General features: G+C 46.4%; 1 protein-coding gene across 4 annotated transcripts in view; it reads left to right on the top strand.

Annotated features, from left to right (window-relative positions):
• The first annotated feature begins 433 nt into the window (after positions 1–433).
• Positions 434–20,248, top strand: part of GALM (galactose mutarotase) — a 97,726-nt gene continuing 77,911 nt past the window's right edge. Inside the window, exons 1-2 of one of the 4 annotated variants that reach the window (XM_033938155.1) lie at positions 434–736; positions 18,752–18,906. In XM_033938155.1, the coding sequence (XP_033794046.1) occupies positions 547–736; positions 18,752–18,906 (345 nt within the window). In that variant the 5' untranslated portion in view covers positions 434–546. The remainder of the gene's footprint in view (positions 737–18,751; positions 18,907–20,248) is intronic. The other 3 variants (XM_033938158.1, XM_033938159.1, XM_033938156.1) reach the window with 3 other exon arrangements.

Below are 20,248 nucleotides of genomic sequence, written 5' to 3'. Positions count from 1 at the left end.
CAACAGAAGACAATATGGTCCCTTCCATACCAACTGCTCAGCTCTCCTTCAGAGCACCTCTGCACTTCCCCCACCTTTTCTGGATTTCAAGATACTGTCCTCGTCTCTACCACACAAACTGGAAAGCTTTCCCATGCATCCACTACCACTTAGGGAAAGAGATATTTCTTTCCATTAGTCTCCTGTCATTATTCCCATTCACCCTCGTCCTAAAACCCTCATTTATATGATTCGGCCTTCCTCTGCAGCAAAACTGCCTACATCGAGAAAAAATAACAAACACTTAGCATGGAGAAATTAAAACACAAAACTGATTGGGAAATATAAAGAAGTAAAATCACAGCTTATTGCTTAGCCTAAGACTTCCTCGAGACAAAGAGAACACAATGATGCTCACGCCCGACACTGGCGCATAGAGATGATAGAACGCTAGGCGTGCTGAAGTTGACGTCATCAGTACACCATACTTTACTCAAGTTGAAAGCTGACGTGTGTAGGAAAGAGGAAGGACCTGGTAGTTTGTGTTCAGGTGAGGTCTTTTACACCATGACTTCGGTGCAAAGAGAATCGTTCGGCACCTTGCCGGGGTCTGGAGAAACGGTGGAGAGATTCCGATTGCATTCGTCCTCGGTGACGGTGGAAGTCCTGTCCCTAGGCTGTATTATTACCGCTCTGAAAACTCCAGATAAGGCTGGTAGAGTCGCCGATATTGTGCTGGGATTTGATAATTTAGAAAGTAAGTTGTTGGGTTTCGCGAAGGCTTCTCAGTCCTACTAAAAATGATGATTACGTGTTTAGATAAATATGGCTATTATTATTTTTAAATAATATAGGTTAATACTGAGAATTACATGCTGTTCTTCAATATTTATTTGCTGCATACATTTGACTGGTTTGTGATTCTTTATAATTTAGGTTTTTATTCCTCCGAATACACTGAAATAATCCTGGGTTTCTTGGATTTTCCCATTTTTTTAACTTAGAAAAACAACTTTATAATGACTGGGTAAAACTCAGGACTAAATCCGTCTTCGAATGGTAAATTGATCCAATTAATTTGCCTATATGTATTCATATGTCTCTCTTTTGTAAGCTTTGGTTTTTAAGGGGCAATGCATGACAAACTATAAGTATTTTGTCATTTACAATGGCATTGTTTCCTAGATTTAGGGCTCCTTTTACGAAGGCACATTAGGGCCTTAACGCGTGGAAGAGCGCGCGCTAGCTGCCACCGCCTCCTTTTGAGCAGGTGGTAGTTTTTCGGCAATAAAATGAACAGCGTGCTAATCCTTCGTAAAAGGAGCCCTTAGTTGAAGGCCACTGGAGTATCATAACGAGAGTTTATTCAATCCAGCAGCCTGTAGCAAAAACAATAACACTCTGACACAGCTGTGTTTTGAGCATACAGTTGCCTGCATCAGCTGAGATGAGGGCAGTGCACTACATATTTGTGCATGGACAAGGAGTGTTATGTACTGTACAATCATTCCTTATCCTTGTACAAATGTGTAGTCCATCATATTCCACTGCCTTTATCTGAGCTCGAGATTGACTGCTACACTGTGCTGGCTGCACTGCTGAAAAGCAACATAGGCTTGGATGCACTAAATGCTCCAATCATGATGGTCACTAAATCAGTTTGTCTGATTTAACGACCAACCAAATTTGCCGACCTGATGTTCAAAACGGCCCACCGTGTGGTTTTCCATGTGTTCATACATTCTCCGACTCGCATGCAAACAATCTCATTACTATTAAAACGAGCCATCCAATCGATGGCCTAAGATTGCAAAGCCAAACCACTAATACTGACTCAAATAAGGTGACTGGTCTTGATTAGCTCAGATGCTTAAGGTCCCTCCCAGGGGGCATCTGAGCCAATCAAAAACTTAGGACCCTTGCCCAGTATATCCTGGAATGCACTGGGAGGAGCCTAAGGCCCTGATTGGCTCAGATGCCCAAGGCCCCTCCCCTGGCATCTGAACCAATCAAGGTCTTCGGCCCCTCACCGTGCATCCCAGGATGCAACAGGAAGAGGAAGGCCTGCCATTTTGGAGTGGCTGGCCTGCGGGAAGGAGGGACTGGGCATCCCTTCTGCTCAGAAGTACCAGGGGGGAGGGGGGAGAAGAGACAAGACAGGAGGGAGTGAGTATCAGGAGCATTGTGAAGAATTGCAAGAGAACCTTGATAATGGGCATCAAAAAGGCAGATGATGTTTAATGTGAGCAAGTGCAAAATGATGCATGTGGAGAAAAAGGAATCCGAGCTATAGCTTTGAGTTATACAGGGTTCCACGTTAGGTGTCGCTGTCCAGGAAAAGAATGTTAGGAATTAATGTATATACTTGAATATAAACCAGGATTTTTGGGCTCTTGCCCTGCTGTATCCCGGTCGTTCGGTGGCTGTCTCGAGTTTGGCTTTCTTCAGCCACTGAGTAGCACTGAGCAGGAGCATGCTTTGGCGCTGCTGAGAAGCTTCTGGACTGGCTCCTGGAGGGAGGAAGGGGGGCTGGGTGTAGAGCCTGACTGGGGAGGGAGGGAGGGATGGAAGGAAAGAGGCTGGGTGCAGAGTCTGGCAGGGAGGGGGCTGTTTATAGAGCCTGACAGGGGAGGGAGGGAAGGGAAGGGGGCTGGGTGCAGAGTCTGATAGGGTAGGGCACTTGAATATTAAGCCACCCGACTTATATCAAGTCAACCAGTTTTCCTCCTTTTTGGGGGGAAAATGGGTGTCTCAACTTATATTCAGATCGACTTGTATTCGAGTATATACAGTAGCAGGAAAGGAATGGAAAACAAAGATGAAAATGTTAAAATGCCCTTGTATCACTCGCTGGTATGGCTGTACCTCTAATACTATGCAATTATGGTCATCATATCTCAAAAAAGATATAAAGGAATTAGAAAAGATACAGAGAAGGGAGATGAAAATGATAAAAGGGATGGGACGACTTTCTTTTTCAAGCAGCTGGTGTCCATTTGTCTTTCTCCTCTCTCCTGTCTATTCCTTCACTAAACCTGCCTCTGACATATCATTCATTTTTAGCTCTCTTCATCTTTCTCACCCTTCTCTTTACTTTTCAGCTACCCATCAGATTTCCATCTTCTTTCATCCATTAACTGTCCCATTCATTTCACTCCTTCCTCAACTCTCCATTCCCTTTAAGAACATAAGACCATCAAAATTTCCATACTGGGACTTACCAAAGGTCCATCAAGCCCAGTATCATGTTTCCAACAGTGGCCAACCCAGGTCCCAAGTACCTAGCTAGGCCCCAAATAGTAAAACAGATTTTATGCCGATTATTCTAGGAATAAGCAGTGGATTTCCCCAAGCCATCTCAATAATGGCCTATGGACTTCTTTTAGGAAATTATTCAAACCTTTTTTAAACCCAGCTAAGCTAACTGATTTCATCACATTCTCTGGCAACAAATTCCAGAATTTAATAACATGTTGCGTGAAGAAATATTTTCTCCAGTTTGTTTTAACTCTACTACTTAGTAGCTTCATCACATGCCCCCTAGTCTTAGTATTTTTGGAAAGAGTAAACCAAGTGATTCACATCTACTCCACTCTGTATTTTATAGACCTCTATCATACTACCCTGAGCCATCTTTTCTACAAGCTGAAAGCCCTAGTTGCATTAGCCTTTCCTCATAGGGAAGTTGTCCCATCTGTTTTATCATTTTTGTCGCCCTTCTCTGTACCTTTTCTAATTCTGCTATATCTTTTTTGAGATATGTTGACCAGAATGACACACAGTATCTGAGTTATCCCAGGACAAGCAGGCAGCATATTCTTAACGCATGGGTGACGTCACCGACGGAGCCCCGGTACGGACACTTTTAACTAGAAAGTTCTAGTTGGCCGCACCGCGCATGCGCGGGTGCCTTCCCGCTCGACGGAGGAGAGCGTGGTCACCAGTTTCTTCGTTTCCGCGGAGCGAAGAAGACGCATGTATTTTTTAAACGGCCGTTGAAATATCGGATTTTGCCTTCCCGCTCGCGTTTTTGTCTTCCTTTTTCTTCTTTTACCTTCGGGTTTCTTTTTCGTTTTAAATTCAAAAAAAAAAAAAAAATCAACAACTTTGTTTTCTCTTTATTTTTCGAACCGGCCCCGGCGGGGCCTGTTGTCACCATACAGGCCTCCGGTTTTGATTTTGCAGAGGCCGTGCTTTAAGAAATGCCAGCGGTGTGCACGCCCGATATCTCTCTCCGACCCGCACAATTGGTGCCTACAGTGCCTGGGTCCAGAGCATCGGGCTGACACCTGCACCCACTGTGCTACTCTTAAAAAACGTACATTAAAAAATAGACAGATCCAACAAAATATTCTTTTCGGCACCAGATCTGCCATGGAATCAGCCGCGCCGTCAACGGCATCGCAAAAGTCGGCACCGACTACTTCGACACCGCCTGATCCTTCCTCGGGGTCGCTGGCACCAGGTAATCCGTCTAAGAAGCCTTCCACTTCCCTTGAGTGCCCTCCTGCCACACCGGCGACGCCGGTCCTCCCGGCATCACGCTGACCCCGCAAACGCTCCGCCCCGATTTCGGTGAGTGCCTCGTCATCGGCCTCCTCATCGCCGGGGCATGGAGCAGCACCTATGGTACCGAAAAAGAAAAAATTGGTACCGGTGCCCCCTCTGGACGACCGCATTGCGGCCATACTCCAAACCCAACTGCAGGAGCAACTACAACAACAACTCCAGCACTTGTTGCCCACACTGTTGGCCCCGCTCCTTTTGGTGCCGGACCGGCCCGAGCCTCGCACCACACCACCGGTACCGTTGAACACCTCCATGCCGGTACTCGCGGCTGAACCACTTCATCCTCCGGTGCAACCACGCTCTGATGCCGACCCTCCCCGACATCGAGACCGACACCAGTCCCCCCGAGACCAGGACCGGCACCGATCTTCCTCCCCCGGTACCTTCTCGATGCGCTCTGGCAAATCCCTCTCTAATACTCGCCATACTTAGCCATCCGCACCACCGTCCCGTCCTGTGCATACCGACGTCAGGGACCCGGACTTATGGGAAGAATCCCCACCCGGTACCGATGATGAGGCTTAATCAACGGACGAGGAACCATCGATGGTCGATACCAGTTCCAAACCTGAACAGTCCTCATTCACAAAATTTCTACGAGAAATGTCGGCAGCTCTGTCTATCCCTTTGGAGTCCGACTCTAAGAAGTCCCAGGCTTTCCTTGACGCCCTGGACTTCGAACAACCCCCCAAAGAATTTTTAAAGTTACCCGTCCACGACATCTTACGGGAAACTTTTTACAAAAATTGGGAAAACCCTCTCACGGTACCGGATACACCTCGAAAACTGGATAGTTTATATAGGGTCATTCCTATCCCGGGGTTCGACAAACCTCAACTACCCCATGAATCCCTTCTAGTGGAGTCCACTTTAAAGAAAACCCAGGGCTCCAGTGTTTATGCCTCTACTCCTCCTGGCAGAGAGGGCAGAACGATGGATAAATTTGGCAAGCGCCTTTATCAGAATTCCAGGCTTGTCAACAGAGCTAATAATTACACCTTCCACTTCTCCTTCTATATGAAGCATTTGGTGCAACAACTCTCCTCCTTCCAAAAGTACATCCCTGAACGCAAGGTCCCGGTTTTTCAACAACAACTTTCCAGTTTGCTCCAACTCAGGAAATTTATTGTGCGCTCCATTTATGACTCTTTTGAGCTGACCTCTCGAGCATCTGCCATGGCTGATGCCATGAGGCGCTTGGCCTGGCTGAGAATTTCTGACCTCAATATTAATCACCAAGACCGCCTAGCCAACGCACCTTGTCTTGGTGATGAACTCTTTGGGGAGTCCCTGGACTCAACTACCCAGAAACTCTCGGCACACGAGACCAGGTGGGATACCCTGATCAAACCTAAGAAGAAAACTCCTCCTGCTCGCCCCTACAAACAGCAGTCTTCCTATCAACGCAGGTTCTCGGCCAGACCTCTCAACCCGCCTCAACAACAACAGTCTTGCCGGCCTCGTCAGCAGCACCAGACTCAGGCACGTTCACAGTCTCACCCACCGACCAAGCCTCTCCCGCAGTCAAAACCATCTCAGCCCTTTTGACTCTTTTCTCCAGGGCATAGCCAGTCTCCCACCATCCTTGCCTCTTCCTCAGCCGATAGGAGGACGTCTTCAACTCTTCCTCAACCGTTGGGAGGCCATCACATCAGACCTGTGGGTCCTCAACATCATTCGCCACGGCTACTCTCTCAATTTCCAGACTCTTCCACCGGACAATCCTCCCATAGAGTCTGTTTCTCACTCCTCTCAACCCCCTCCTCCTGAGGGAGGTCCAATCCCTCCTTCTTCTCAATGCCATCGAAGAGGTACCCCCAGACCAAAGGGGTCGGGGATTCTACTCCCGCTACTTCCTGGTTCCCAAGAAGACAGGAGACCTCCGTCCCATCCTCGATCTCCGGAACCTCAACAAGTGTCTGGTCAAGGAAAAGTTCAGAATGCTCTCCCTTGCCACGCTTTACCCGCATCTCTCTCAACACGACTGGCTATGTTCCCTAGACCTCAAAGAGGCCTACACTCACATTCCAATCCATCTGACTTCACGTCGCTACCTCCGATTTCAGGTACAGCACCGCCACTATCAGTACAAAGTACTACCCTTTGGCCTCGCATCATCACCCAGGGTGTTCACCAAGTGCCTTATTGTGGTGGCGGCCTTCCTCAGGTCTCACAACCTCCAGGTGTTCCCGTACTTGGACGATTGGTTGGTGAAAGCTCCTACGTCTCCGCTTGTGCTGCAAGCCACACAACACACCATCTCTTTCCTCCATCTCCTGGGGTTCGAGATCAACTACCCCAAGTCGCATCTGCTTCCCACACAGCGACTTCAATTCATTGGAGCAGTTCTAGACACCACTCTGATGAAGGCGTTTCTTCCCGCCGACCGACAACGGACCCTGCTCCATCTCTGTCGTCAGGTGCTCCTTCATCACTCCATCCCAGCTTGGCAGATGATGGTCCTCCTAGGCCATATGGCCTCGATGGTCCATGTACTTCCTCTGGCACGACTCCACCTCAGGACACCTCAGTGGACTCTAGCCAACCAATGGTCACAGACCTCGGATCCTCTTTCTCATCCCATCTCTGTGACATCGTCTCTTCAGCAATCTCTTCAATGGTGGTTGAACTCCTCAAATCTTTCCAGGGGTCTACTCTTTCATCTGACCCCTCACTCCATGACCATCACCACGGATGCCTCCCCCTATGCGTGGGGAGCTCACCTGGGAGATCTTCGCACCCAGGGACTCTGGACCCCTCAGGAGCGTCTACATCACATCAATTTCCTGGAACTTAGAGCCATGTTCTATGCTCTCAAAGCCTTCCAGCAACTTCTCTACCCTCAGGTCCTTCTTCTGTGCACAGACAACCAGGTCGCCATGTACTACATAAACAAGCAAGGCGGCACCGGATCTCCCCTCCTCTGTCAGGAGGCCATCCGCATCTGGTCCTGGGCCACGGCCCACAGTCTCTTCCTCAAGGCTGTATATATCCAGGGCGAACAGAACTCCCTGGCCGACAATCTCAGCCGCATCCTTTAACCTCACGAGTGGACTCTGGATCCTCCCACACTCCACTCCATCTTTGCGCGCTGGGGCACTCCGCAAGTGGACCTCTTTGCAGCTCCTCACAACCATCAGCTGCCCCAGTTCTGTTCCAGACTCTTCTCTCCTCACCGTCTGGCCCCGGATGCATTCCTGCTCGACTGGACGGATCGGTTCCTCTATGCCTTTCCTCCACTACCTTTGATGTTGCGGACATTGTTCAAACTCCGCAGGGACAGAGCCACCATGATTCTCATCGCTCCTCGGTGGCCTCGCCAACACTGGTTCTCCCTCTTGCTCCAGCTCAGCTCCAGGGAGCCCATTCTTCTTCCTGTGTTTCCTACTCTACTTACACAGCAGCATCAGTCTCTACTGCATCCCAATCTGTCCTCGCTCCACCTGACAGCTTGGTTTCTCTCGGGCTGACCTCTCCAGAGAACCTGTCTCAGCCTGTCCGTCGTATTTTGGATGCCTCCAGGAAACCCTCCAATGTTACCATCAGAAATGGACCCGGTTCTCCTCTTGCTGTCTACTTCATCATCACGATTCCGCTTCATTGGCGGTAGAAACTATACTGGACTATTTGCTTTCTCTCTCCGACGCTGGCCTCATATCTACCTCAATCAGAGTCCACCTCAGTGCCATCACTGCGTTTCATGAGCCTATCCTCGGAAAACCTCTCACAGCTCATCCCCTGGTTTCCCGGTTCATGAGAGGCTTCTTCAATGTCAAACCACCACTGAAGCCTCCTCCAGTCGTCTGGGACCTGAACGTGGTTCTCTCAGCCCTCATGAAACCTCCATTTTTTTTTGCATTGGATATGGACTACAAACATCATCCAATGCCCCGGAGAGATGACATTTCATTAAGTATGAGTTCTCCTCAGCTTCACCTTGCAATCGTAGAAATAAAGATAAGGCAATAAAAAACTTATCTGAGTCCCAAAAGGAATACAGTTACTGCTCAACAGAGCTCTGTTTCGCTATCTTCGTCAGGAGCAGGAACGGGGTCATCTCTCAGGCAGTGATATTTCTCTGCTTTAATGTTCCTGTCAAATCTGAAAAAATCAAATTCCCAAGGTTTTTCAGAGCTTTCCACAGATATAGCAGCACTAGAAAAGGTTCAAAGAAGAGTGACCAAGATGATAAAGGGGATGGAATAAAGGGGATGGAACTACCCTCGTATGAGGAAAGACTAAAAAAGTTAGGGCTCTTCAGCTTGGAAGAGAAGGGAGATGTGATTGAAGTCTACAAAATCCTGAGTGATGTAGAATGGGTACAAGTGGATCGATTTTTTCACTCCGTCAAAAATTACAAAGACTGGGGAACATTCGATGAAGTTGCAGGGAAATACTTTTAAAACCAATAGGAGGAAATATTTTTTCACTCAGAGAATACTTAAGCTCTGGAATGCCTAACCAGAGGTTGTGGTAAGAGCAGGGCCGGATTTAGATGAAAAGAGGCCCTAGGCTATTCCACTTATGAGGCCCTTTCACCTCTCATTTTCACCCCTGGCTGAATTTTGATGAGTCGCTGGCACAGACGCTGTGAGGAGTGACACAGAAGCACACCTCATGCCACCAGGACTCACGATATTTCAACAGCGCATGCGCGCTCTAGGATTATATTATTTATGATATAATCATGAAAATATAAAGTAAAGCACGTAATATACATTTTAAAATATGCAACTTAAAACATATGTTAAGAACTTACTTAGAATTCCGCGAAATGAAGATATTGTCACAAAAAAATTTTCAATAGTCTATAAACACTTCACTAAAGTATTGAACCTACTGAACTCAAAAGGCGAGAATCAAATGATCGTGTACGCAATCCTAAAATAAGAATCTTTTCTAATAACATTAACACGTGTTTCATATTATCGAAGTAACACAAATATAACCGGACGTCGGGATATCAATAGGTCTGTTCGTTTGTCTGTTCCAATTTACACCAATCTGCACTTTATTTATGCAAGAACAAACCAGAGCTTAGTAGCATAAGGCACGTCAATACTTGCCATAGCAATCAGTGAACGTATGAACTATACTTTGGTGCAATCTAGTATATACAAACGAACAGACCCAATGAGCCGAACGCGTTGATCTTAACCAATACATTTTTATGTTTGTTTATTAGTCATATGCGTAGAATTTCTCCTTATTTTCGGTTCAGTGTTTTAGTGTTCACTGTTTTTAGAATAGTGTAATTTTAATTTTGCTAACAATTTGAATGAAGGCCCCTCTTGATCTTGAGGCCCTAGGCTGAAGCCTAGTTAGCCTATAGGAAAATCCGGCCCTGGGTAAGAGCGGATAGCTTAGCTGGTTTTAAGAAGGGTTTGGACAATTTCCTGGAGGAAAAGTCCATAGTCTGTTATTGAGACTGACATGGAGGGAGCCACTGCTTGCCCTGGATTGGTAGCATGGAATGTTGCTACTATTTGGGTTTTTGCCAGGTACTTGTGACCTGGATTGGCCACCATGAGGATAGGCTACTGGGGTCATTGAATGTTGCTACTTTATTGGTTTTTTGTCAGTTACTTCTGTCCTGGATTGGCCACCGTGAGGATAGGCTACTGGGCTAGATAGACCATTGGTCTGACCCAGTAAGGCTATTCTTACGTTCTTATGATCCATAAGAATCAACCATTGTCTATATCAGGTGAATGAAGAGATGAAACCATGTCTCATTTGTCATCCATAGAGAAATATGAATCAGCCACTTCACATTAGATGAGTCTCCCTGAGTTGGGGGTGACTCCACATATTGGGTTGCTGCCACATGTGAGGGCCTTTGCTACTGGGGGAAGCTCAATTAGAGGGAAGGCGGGGGGGGGGGGAGCCATGGGGATGGGCTGGAGGTGCTGTCTGGGATCAGAGTCCTTGCTAGAGGGAGCAGTAAAATGCTTCTCCCACATCAGTGTCTGTGGGAGGGAGACTGCTACATTTTTCCCCATTTGCAGCTTTCTAAAATAATTGCTCATTCTGTAGGTGGAAGGACTTTGATGTCCTGCACCTATTTTACAAGACATTCTGTGCTGGGCAGAGACTCTCTTGTAAAACAGTATGGGAATTTCCCCACATCTGACTTGGATGTGTGAATTTCCCTCTCTACATTCTATGTAACACTAACACACACTGTGAAATTAATAAGAGCATGATTTCATTTTGCTAGAATTAAAAATTGGCCATTTTTTGAGTTCTGCAAGTATTAACTCATCTGTTAAAAAAGTTGTTCAAGGTGAAGTTTGCATTCAAAAGCAGGAAATGACTTACAGAACTTTCACAGAAACTGAAAACATTCCATAATCTCTTCGATCTAATGTTAATCTTGCAATTGATGCAAGAAGTGGTACAGGAAGCAAATTTAATGTGCAGGCAAGTTGTGGCTCAGCCTCGTAAGAGTTACAAAAAATTTGCTAAGAGATTACAGGTAGGCTCCATTCTACTGCCTACCATTCTCTTAAAAGTGCACTTAATTCCTTACCCCTGGTTCTGAGAAATGTGATCATGTTTCAGACCTTGATACCTCCCCCTGCCCCCTTTTTTTTTTTTTTTTTTAAATCAAGAAACTGGCCCAAAAAATGTAGGAAGCAGTAGCCAATAGCTCTCTTAAACTCTCCATTGACCCCATTGAAATTGAAGTTAGGGGAGTTCTGCAGCACCTGGGTGGACCTGGACACCAGTTGGGTGAGCAGAAGATCCCATCCTCTCCCACCCAGTTAATCTGATCTGGTTCCTCCCCCTCACCGGCAGCAAGCAGTGTGACTGATTCACGCCGGCCTCACAGTGTTCCTTCTAATGCATTCCACTTCTACGGAAACAGGAAGTTGTGTTAGAAGGAAGGCTTTGGGGCCGATGCGAGCAGCATGCATCATTTATGCTGTTCACTTCCAGCAAAGATCAGCCCTTTAAAGATATGCGAAGGAGAGGTTTGGGGGAGTTTCTAGCTGGTAGGGCTTGGGGGATCCCCACCAGCTACCTCATAGATGTGCTGCCACTGGGTGGGCCTGAGCACAAATTGGGTGCGACGGGCCCATCCATGGCTATGCCACTAGCATTTGAGGTAATTTTGCCTCTTTGATTCAGCTATCACTGTGATATGATTGCCTACTAGTCTCTTTCACTCAACCCTCATCTCAGAAATGTAATTTTCATCTACCCCCACCAGTTTGCTAGTTCCAATCAACATAAGCAAGTGTATTCCCAGAGGAGTCCTCCAATTTGTTAATCCCCCTTCTCCCTCCTCACCTTGCTAGTTCTGGCCACTGTAGCTTCCCTGGGAACAGATTTTCCCTGCGCCTGTGGTTCTGTGAGTTTGAGCCTTGCAGTGTCTGAATTCTTGTACTGGTCTTGCAAGACTTTTGATTGTTGGACTAATGCAGAGGTTTGAGCACCGCTATGGTAACTGAAGGAGGTCATGAAAATCTGGATGCCATGGCAATCTGGAGCACATCCAAGGTCAACTCAAGGCAATCTGCTGCCTGAGGTGAGCTGGCTTGCCCCCTTCCCCCCAACCCGATCACCGAGCATCCAGAATAGAGGTGGGGCAAGGGCTGCTCCAACTGTTAGGCGAGACTATCCAGCTGCCAATAGCAGAAGCTTCTTAGAGGGTAGTAGCTTCAGTAACACAGTAAATGACACCAGATCCTTGCACACCACTCCTTTTAGGCCCAGGTCACCCATGTTTAAAGCAAAGCAATAGATCCTGCCAGACAAACTCTCAAAGAATCAAGGCCTGGATGCATTAAACATAATTGTTAATACTGACTGGATTGCTGTTGGCCGATTCTCTGGCTGATTGTGGAAGAGCGATCGATGTACCAAAAAGATTGCATGCAAATGATTTGCATGGAGGTTTGTTGTAATCCCCATCTCTCTCATCTGATTGATTGGTGGTGTGAGAGCGAAGGGAAAGCCTAAACAACTGAGAGGCAGGGGAAGCCCCAAAAGCAGCCTCCTGCCAGTCAGCTGTTCGGAGCAGGAAACCTTTTTTTAAAAAAAATGGATAGATGCTGTGCGTGTGTGACACACGCATAATATCTGCCCCATTAAAAGAAAAAATGCCCACCCCGCCAGTTGAAAATTACGGTGTCTAAGCCAATCAAGGCCTTAGGTTCTTCCCCGTGCATCACGTGGTGAACCGGGGAGGGGAAGGCCTGTTATTTTTGACTGGCGAGCCTCGGAACTGAAGAGGACCATTCTTCCTTCCAGCTCCCAACATCTACAAAAGGTATGGGGGTAGGGTTTGGGGAGGGAGCATCTGGTGCCAAGAGGGAGTGTGCATCTCTCTTGCCTTTTTTTTTGGGGGGGGAGGAAGATAAGGGTAGGGGATGTTTTTTTGGGGGGGAGCCTCGGTTGGCCCTTCCTGCAAATTTTCTTTTTTTTGGGGGGGGGAGGAAGATAAGGGTAGGGGATGTTTTTTTGGGGGGGAGCTTCGGTTGGCCCTTCCTGCAAATTTTCTTTTTTTTTTTGGGGGGGGGGGATTTCCGGTGCCGTGTTAGTTGGGGGTCATTGTACATCATCGGTGTTGGGGGACTTTTTAAAATATGGGACAGATATTTTGCGTGTGTAAGCTGTGAAAACTGGTTTAGCGACAATCGCTGACTTTAATGTATCTAGCAGCATGTTTCTTGCCGCACATACTTTTAACCTGCTTTTCAGCAAAAACACAAAGGAGAAAGATGATGCTCAAACAACAAGGAGCAAAATGAGAGAGAATGCAAAAGAAAAGCTCAGTTTAATACACCATAATAAAATTAGTTATATGAGAGCTGATATCCTCCCCACAACATAAAGATCAGAGCTAGAACATTTCTCTTTGGAAGTCGCCATCCAAAAGAAGAATCCTGATTTTTTTTTTTTATGTTATCTGAGCAATAGCTTGTGTCCTTTTATGAAATAAACAAGTTGATTTTACATCAGTGTTCTTCAATGGAGTGCTCATTGTCCGTTCCCACTTCCTTTTGTACTGTTTTATACTTGTGGGTTCTCTGTACTGTTGGACTTTTTGGTGTTTATCTGAGCAATAGCAACACAAATGTCCATTACCAGGCACATTGTGAAATACAAAACCTGAAAAGGGGCTCCATATTTTGTAATGAATACAGTACAAAGACATCTGCAATTAATATTTTCCAAAGCTAACATATTTCAATTAATAAATTCCAAATAAAACACTTTATTCTACCCTAATATTTTGCCAAATATAAAGATAGCAGATATAAATTTGGGAAACTGAGAAATAGCAATCATCACTTTACAAATTAACAAACATAAATAAAACAAATAATAGGAAATAAGAAAATACTATTTTATTAGACTAATCCATTTTTCAATGAGCTTTCAGAGGCTAAATCCTCCTCCTTCGGGTCAGTATAGTATACTGCTGTTAAGGTATTCTGTCCTGACCTGAGGAAGGGGATTTAGTTCAATAAAAGGATTTGCCTTATGTCCATTTCCTGTTTATAAACTTTTATCAATACAGCCACAATACTACTTTATTCTAAAGTAACAAAATATTTTTCCACTTTTTGTTGATTCTGCTTTAACCATCTTCTCTTTGCTCTCTTATTTTCATACAGCATCTGTCCTCTCTCTGCCCCTTCCTTCTACTGTCTGCCTTCTCTCTCTCTGCCCCTTCCTTCTACTGTCTGCCTTCTCTCTCTGCCCCTTCCTTCTACTGTCCGTCTTCTCTCTCTCTCTGCCCCTTCCTTCTACTGTCCGTCTTCTCTCTCTCTCTGCCCCTTCCTTCTACTGTCCGCCTTCTCTCTCTCTCTGCCCCTTCCTTCTACTGTCCGCCTTCTCTCTCTCTCTCTGCCCCTTCCTTCTACTGTCCGCCTTCTCTCTCTCTCTGCCCCTTCCTTCCACTGTCCGCCTTCTCTCTCTCTCTCTCTGCCCCTTCCTTCCACTGTCCGCCTTCTCTCTCTCTCTCTCTGCCCCTTCCTTCCACTGTCTGCCTTCTCTCTCTCTTCCATATGGCATCTTCCCTTTTTCTATGTCCCTTCCATAAATTGTCTATCCTGTGCCCCTTCTCTCCATTTTTCTCTCTGTCTCCACCTCCTCCCCTATGCTCTAGCATCACTCTCTTCTCCCTTCCTTCCTTTATTCCCATTCCACCCCCTGGTCTGGCATCTCTATCTCCTTTCCTTCCCTTCCCTCATGCCCTGTCATCTCTGTCCTCTCCTTCCCTTTCATCTCTCCCTCCCCCTCCATGATCTGATCTGATATCTTCTCTCCTTCCTTTCCTTGGTCTGGCATCTCTGTCTCCCCACTTGCTTGGCATCTCTCCCTCTCCCTTCATGGTCTGTTATCTTCTTTCTTTCCTTCTTTTTCTTTTTCTTTCTTTCTTTCCTTCCCCTAACAGGGTGCAGCATCTCTGTCCCTACCCTCTCTCTCTCTTTGTCACTTGTCCATAGCACAGCCTTCACAACTCGTGGCTTTTGCTGGTTGCAGGCCTTCCTCTCTGCCAGGCGGGACCTGGCAGAGCAGAAGGCCCAACAATGAAAGAGCAGCGAATTGTGAATACTGTCACTGCTGGAAGAAGATCACAATGCTGGCCCTCAGAGAACCTCCTTATGGGCTGCACATGGGGCAGACCATTCCCTCCCCTCCCCCGCCTCTTGGTACGCCATTGCCCCCAAGTCCAATATCGGGCACTGTTGAGGGAGCGGCATCTTGCCCGCCAGCCAGCCAGCCAGCTTGTTTTCTCTGTCTGTTGCTCCTCCCACTGCGGACCGCCCCAGCAGAAACAGGAAGTTGTCAGAGAGGGTGGGCCGCAGCGGAGAGAAGCGCTGGGGTTGGTATGGCCCATCTGGGAATCACTGCCACCACTGACAAATCTAAAGGTAGACACGGGGGAGGGGGAGAAGGGAAGAGAGTGAAAAGATTGGGTGCCGGGAAGTGGAGCGGCAGAGAGAGCCGACCAGCAGGTAGGCTGACTGGCAGCAAGATACTTCTCCCTCAAAAGTGCCACCTGTGGCCACCGCCTCAGTTGGCCTCATTATAGAGCCGCCCCTGACCACATCCATGCTGCAAATTTGAGATTCTGCTAATTGGGATTTATTAACTACCTCTTTATGAAGAGATTTTATCTACTGCAGGTGTACAACAGAAATACTGAATGATAAATGTACCAAGATAGAAATGCTACATTGTTCTTATAATACAGATATGATACTTATGTAGGCCCTGCTATGGGGTGCAAGCAGCGACACCTAGATACTGTGCTAAGTACTGTAAAATGAGCCTGATTATTCAGTGATTCAAGTGGGCAGGAGAGACTCCTGCATGCTTAAATCATGTTCAGCAGGCCAGCTTAATTGGGTAGTGCTGCTGAATATTGACACTAACTGGCCATCTGGAAACCCGGCAGGAGAGGGGCATTAAAGGAGAAGAGCCGGCAGTTATGTGGGTGCTGGCAATGCTCAGAACTGGCACTCATATAGCCAAGTGGGCACGCACGACTGCACAAAAAGTAACACTATGCCCGCCCAGCTATGGCACCAAATATTGGCCAGCACCCACATAACTTCTAGGTGCTGATCTGAAGTATTGTGGGCTCCCCTTTCCATCTGATCCCCCTCCGAAGAGGCTTGTCAACCCTCCCCTCACTAAATTTTTATTATATGTCATGTAATGTTGAAGCTAGGCCTGGCAAATGGTTGTGTGGTAGACCTCCATTCCTAGGTGCAAACTCTTCTGTGGTAATAAGTGTTGCACTCGTATTTTATGTTTCAGGTTGTATTGGAAAACCAAGACCTTGTATTCAGTTAAGGCAGTGACCCGCAAACTTTGTCGAGCTGCGGCACACTAAACGTAGTGGCTACAGCTTCAGGCATCCGGAAGTGCGCAAACGTCACCTTGATGACATCATGCTGAAGTCCGCGCGTGCGTAAAGGCCCATCAAACGGGCCCTGAGCCGCCAGTGGGAGGTGCCAGCAGAGGAGAGGCGCCGGTGCTGGCCGATTGCCTACATGACGTGCCTCTCACCGCAGGAGCCACGTCTTGTAGGCAGTCAGCTTGCACCGGCGCCTTTCCTCCTCCCCAGTGTGTCGTGGCACACCTGAAATCTCAGCAGGCACACAGTTTGCGATACACTGAGTTAAGGTACAAACGGACTACTTTCAGAATACCACATTATTTCAAAGTTTCTTCCAGTGCATTCATTATCAAGTAATTTTCAAACAGTTACATCCCCAGTTCTCCCTCTCCCTTACCCTAATAAAACTCTTAAAAGAAGTCTGGGTTTTCATAACTACTCAGTGCTACCCCATCCTTAGTAAGTCCCCATATCAACTAGAAAATAAGGTTGCCTCTTCTCTGTGTTCTGTTCAGCTTTCCTTCATTGTGCCCAAATATCACACCTTGCTCTTGGCGGAGGTGATTGAATGAATGAAATTTCCCCATGCCAATATGGATCTTTTTTTTTCCATATGTTGCTGCTCTAACACTATCAAGTTGTATAGCATGTTTTTCCAGTATCAATAAACCTAAAGGGATTGTATTTGAAATGAAGTGCTATATCCTGTGGAAATTATAAAGTGCTCTTGTACTTTTTCTTTTTACAGTAATCTGAATATAAGCCGTGGCATGTTACTCTAATAACAAACTATTACAGAGGGCACTGTTATTGCAAAATAATTGTATATTCAAAACTGCTGGGCACAGCTGATCAGATATTCCTTGAAAACACATGCTTGCCAGATTACGGATTATTTTAATCGTTAATTCTCAGCTGCTGTCAGTGTTTTAGCAATCAAATTTAAAATCAAAAGAAAATAATTCAGCCTCTTCGGTGTACTGACCAAATAATTACATTACATTACAGATTTCTATTCCGCCATTACCTTTCGGTTCAAAGCGGATTACAAAAAGAGTTATGGAAGAAGGGTTACAACGTTAGATCAGAGAAGGTTTCCAAGAGAGAGAAAAGTAGGATCTGGGGTTAGGGAGGGGATGGTAAGAGGGGGGTTAAGCTTTATCATGGTATTAAGCTTTATTAAGGGATTTCTTGAAGAGTATGGTTTTTATTTCCTTTCTGAACATCTTGTAGTCTGGGGTTGTTGTCAATAGGTTGGAGACTTGGTATATGTACTTGTAGACAAAAAAGAAAAACACAACATGCTGAAGAGACCTGAGAACAGTAAACAGTCTCTGGTTTTATACATGTTGGTTGGATTGCATAATCCTCCCTTGGATGCATTATGACTGTGGCTCAGGTGATATATATACAGGACAGGGCTTCGTGAGTCCCACGAGAACTGGCGGCAGCCATTCAGGGAATGGGGCTGGGGGGAGCTTGAAAAGCTCGTGCCTGCATACTGGGTGCGCCGCTGGCTGCGTGATTTGAGGCAGCCATCCAGGGAGGGAGGGGCTCAGCGCGGAGCAGGAGCGTGGAAAACTCGCTCCTGCCCATACACCGCTGGACCACCAGAGATTAGAGAAAAAGTGAAAAAAATGTACACAGAGTGAGGGGGGTAAAAAAATTGTTAGAATCAGACGGGATGGGAGACAGGAAGGTTCCCTCCTGTCCCGGCCTACCACTAGACCACCAGAGGGGGGACAGGGTGCAGGGCAGGAAGGTTAGGACAATGCAGAACCTGGCAGGGAGTGATGAGGGCTGGGTTCAGAGCCTGGTAGGGAGAGAGGGCTGGCTGCATAGCCTGGTAGGGCAGGGAGGGAAGGGGAGCTGGGTTCAGAGCCTGGCAGGGTATAGCACTTGAATATTAATCCCCTGTCTTGTATTCGAGTCAACCATTTTTCCTCCTTTTGGGGGGGGAAATGGGGATCTCGACTTATATTCGGATCAACTTGTATTCGAGTATATACAGTATATAAAAAAGTGAGTAGGAAGCTAGATTCCCGATTGTGTATGATAATTAGCTTTCAGGCTGTAGCCTTATAGGATTGTATTGCTTAACTCAATAATTTAAATTTTTGAAGCATATGTGTATTTTGTTAGAAAATAATGGAATGTATGTTTATTTCTAAGACCAAAGAATCCAGAACACGCTGCAGCTTATCACATGAGTGTAAATGACATTGCACTCTTTTAAAAATCACTTTCATCCCATTGCTGGGATTTTTTTTACAACCAAATTGAGATTCATTTTCTCTGGGAAGAAAAAAAAAAGTTTTAAACTATTGATCTTGGCAGATTATCTCAGCAAGCATCCCTATTTTGGAGCTGTAATTGGACGAGTTGCTAATAGAATTGCTAAAGGGAAATTTACTGTAGAAGGAAAAGAATATCAATTGGCCATCAATAATGGCCCCAATAGCATACATGGAGGAATAAAGGGCTTTGATAAGGTAAGCTGAACAATGGGGAAAGGGCATGTATTGAAAAAGCATGTTTGTTTTTACTGAATTGACTAGACTAGAGTATTTAGACCAGGGGTGTCCAACCTGCGGCCCCGTGAAGTATTTTGTGCGGCCCCGGTCGAGGACGATGCAGTGTTTTCCTCTGTTGTCCCCGGGTGTTTACCGTCTTGCCAGCTCCCTCCTCTGCCTTGCTGCAGCATTTGTGCGGCCCCAGAAACATTTTTTTCGGCCAGTGCGGCCCAGGGAAGCCAAAAGGTTGGACACCCCTGATTTAGACGATCAGTTTGTTTCTTGTTTGTGTGGCATCTTATTTATCAGGAGTGGATGGACGGGGTTTCCAGGCCTCTGGGTAATAAGGGTCATGGGGCCCTCAACCACTCATCTAACAAATTACTGGTGCTGCATCTGTCAAAATGTTTCTAACTGACTTTAGACAAAAACCTAATGTAAAAATATACAGTAATTAAATCATGCATCTAGAGAAGGGGTTCTTAACCCTGGACCCCTAGGGGTTTCAGGGGGTCCGTGAGGGTCAGATAAAAATTAACATTTATATTTACTATACACCTCAGTACTATTGATTTTTCTCACAGATAATGAGAGAGTAGTAGTAGTAGAAATGGTAGTAGAAAACGTAGATCAGTGCTCCACCGCGAATTTGCGGTCTGCGGTTCACGGTCCCGGTCATTCGCGGTGTTATCCGACCACGAAGGGGAGGCAGGAGAGGGCAGCTGGAGAGGCAGAGAGGGCAGCCGGAGCGCTGGCGAGTGATGGAAATCACTCACTGTATGCTCCGACCGCCTCTTCCTGTACTAGTCGGGACTCACCAATCAGGAGCTGCGTGTCAAAGCAGCTCCTGATTGGTGAGACTCGACTTTAGTACAGGAAGAGGTGGTTGGAGCATACAGCGTGTGATTTCCTTCACTCGCCAGCGCTCCGGCTGCCCTCTCTGCCTCTCCAGCTGCCCTCTCCTGTCTCCCCTGCCTAAAAACCGTATTTGTGGTTTTTCGACATTCGCAAGGGTTCCTGGAAATGAACCCCCGCAAATATCAGGGGAGTACTGTAGTAGTAGATCTGTGGTTTTGTTTTGTTTTTAACTTATGCACATTATACAGAACTACGCATCCATAAGATCAATAAAGAAAACCATAGAACTGAAAAGCATCATACACAAGATGTCTATTATGGTACAGAAAGCAATCAACAACATGAACTCCCCCCCCCCCCAGGATCCCACATACAGCATACATCGCCCTCACGGTACAGTGTTCCTCCACTCTTCATAGCATTGCCATTTCCTAATGAAATGCCCCATCCTATGATTCTTCAA

The sequence above is a fragment of the Geotrypetes seraphini genome, chromosome 3 (genome assembly GCF_902459505.1).
Source record: "Geotrypetes seraphini chromosome 3, aGeoSer1.1, whole genome shotgun sequence".
In the NCBI taxonomy this organism is placed as follows: Eukaryota; Metazoa; Chordata; class Amphibia; order Gymnophiona; family Dermophiidae; genus Geotrypetes; species Geotrypetes seraphini.
This window is presented reverse-complemented; position numbering and strand designations above follow the sequence as displayed.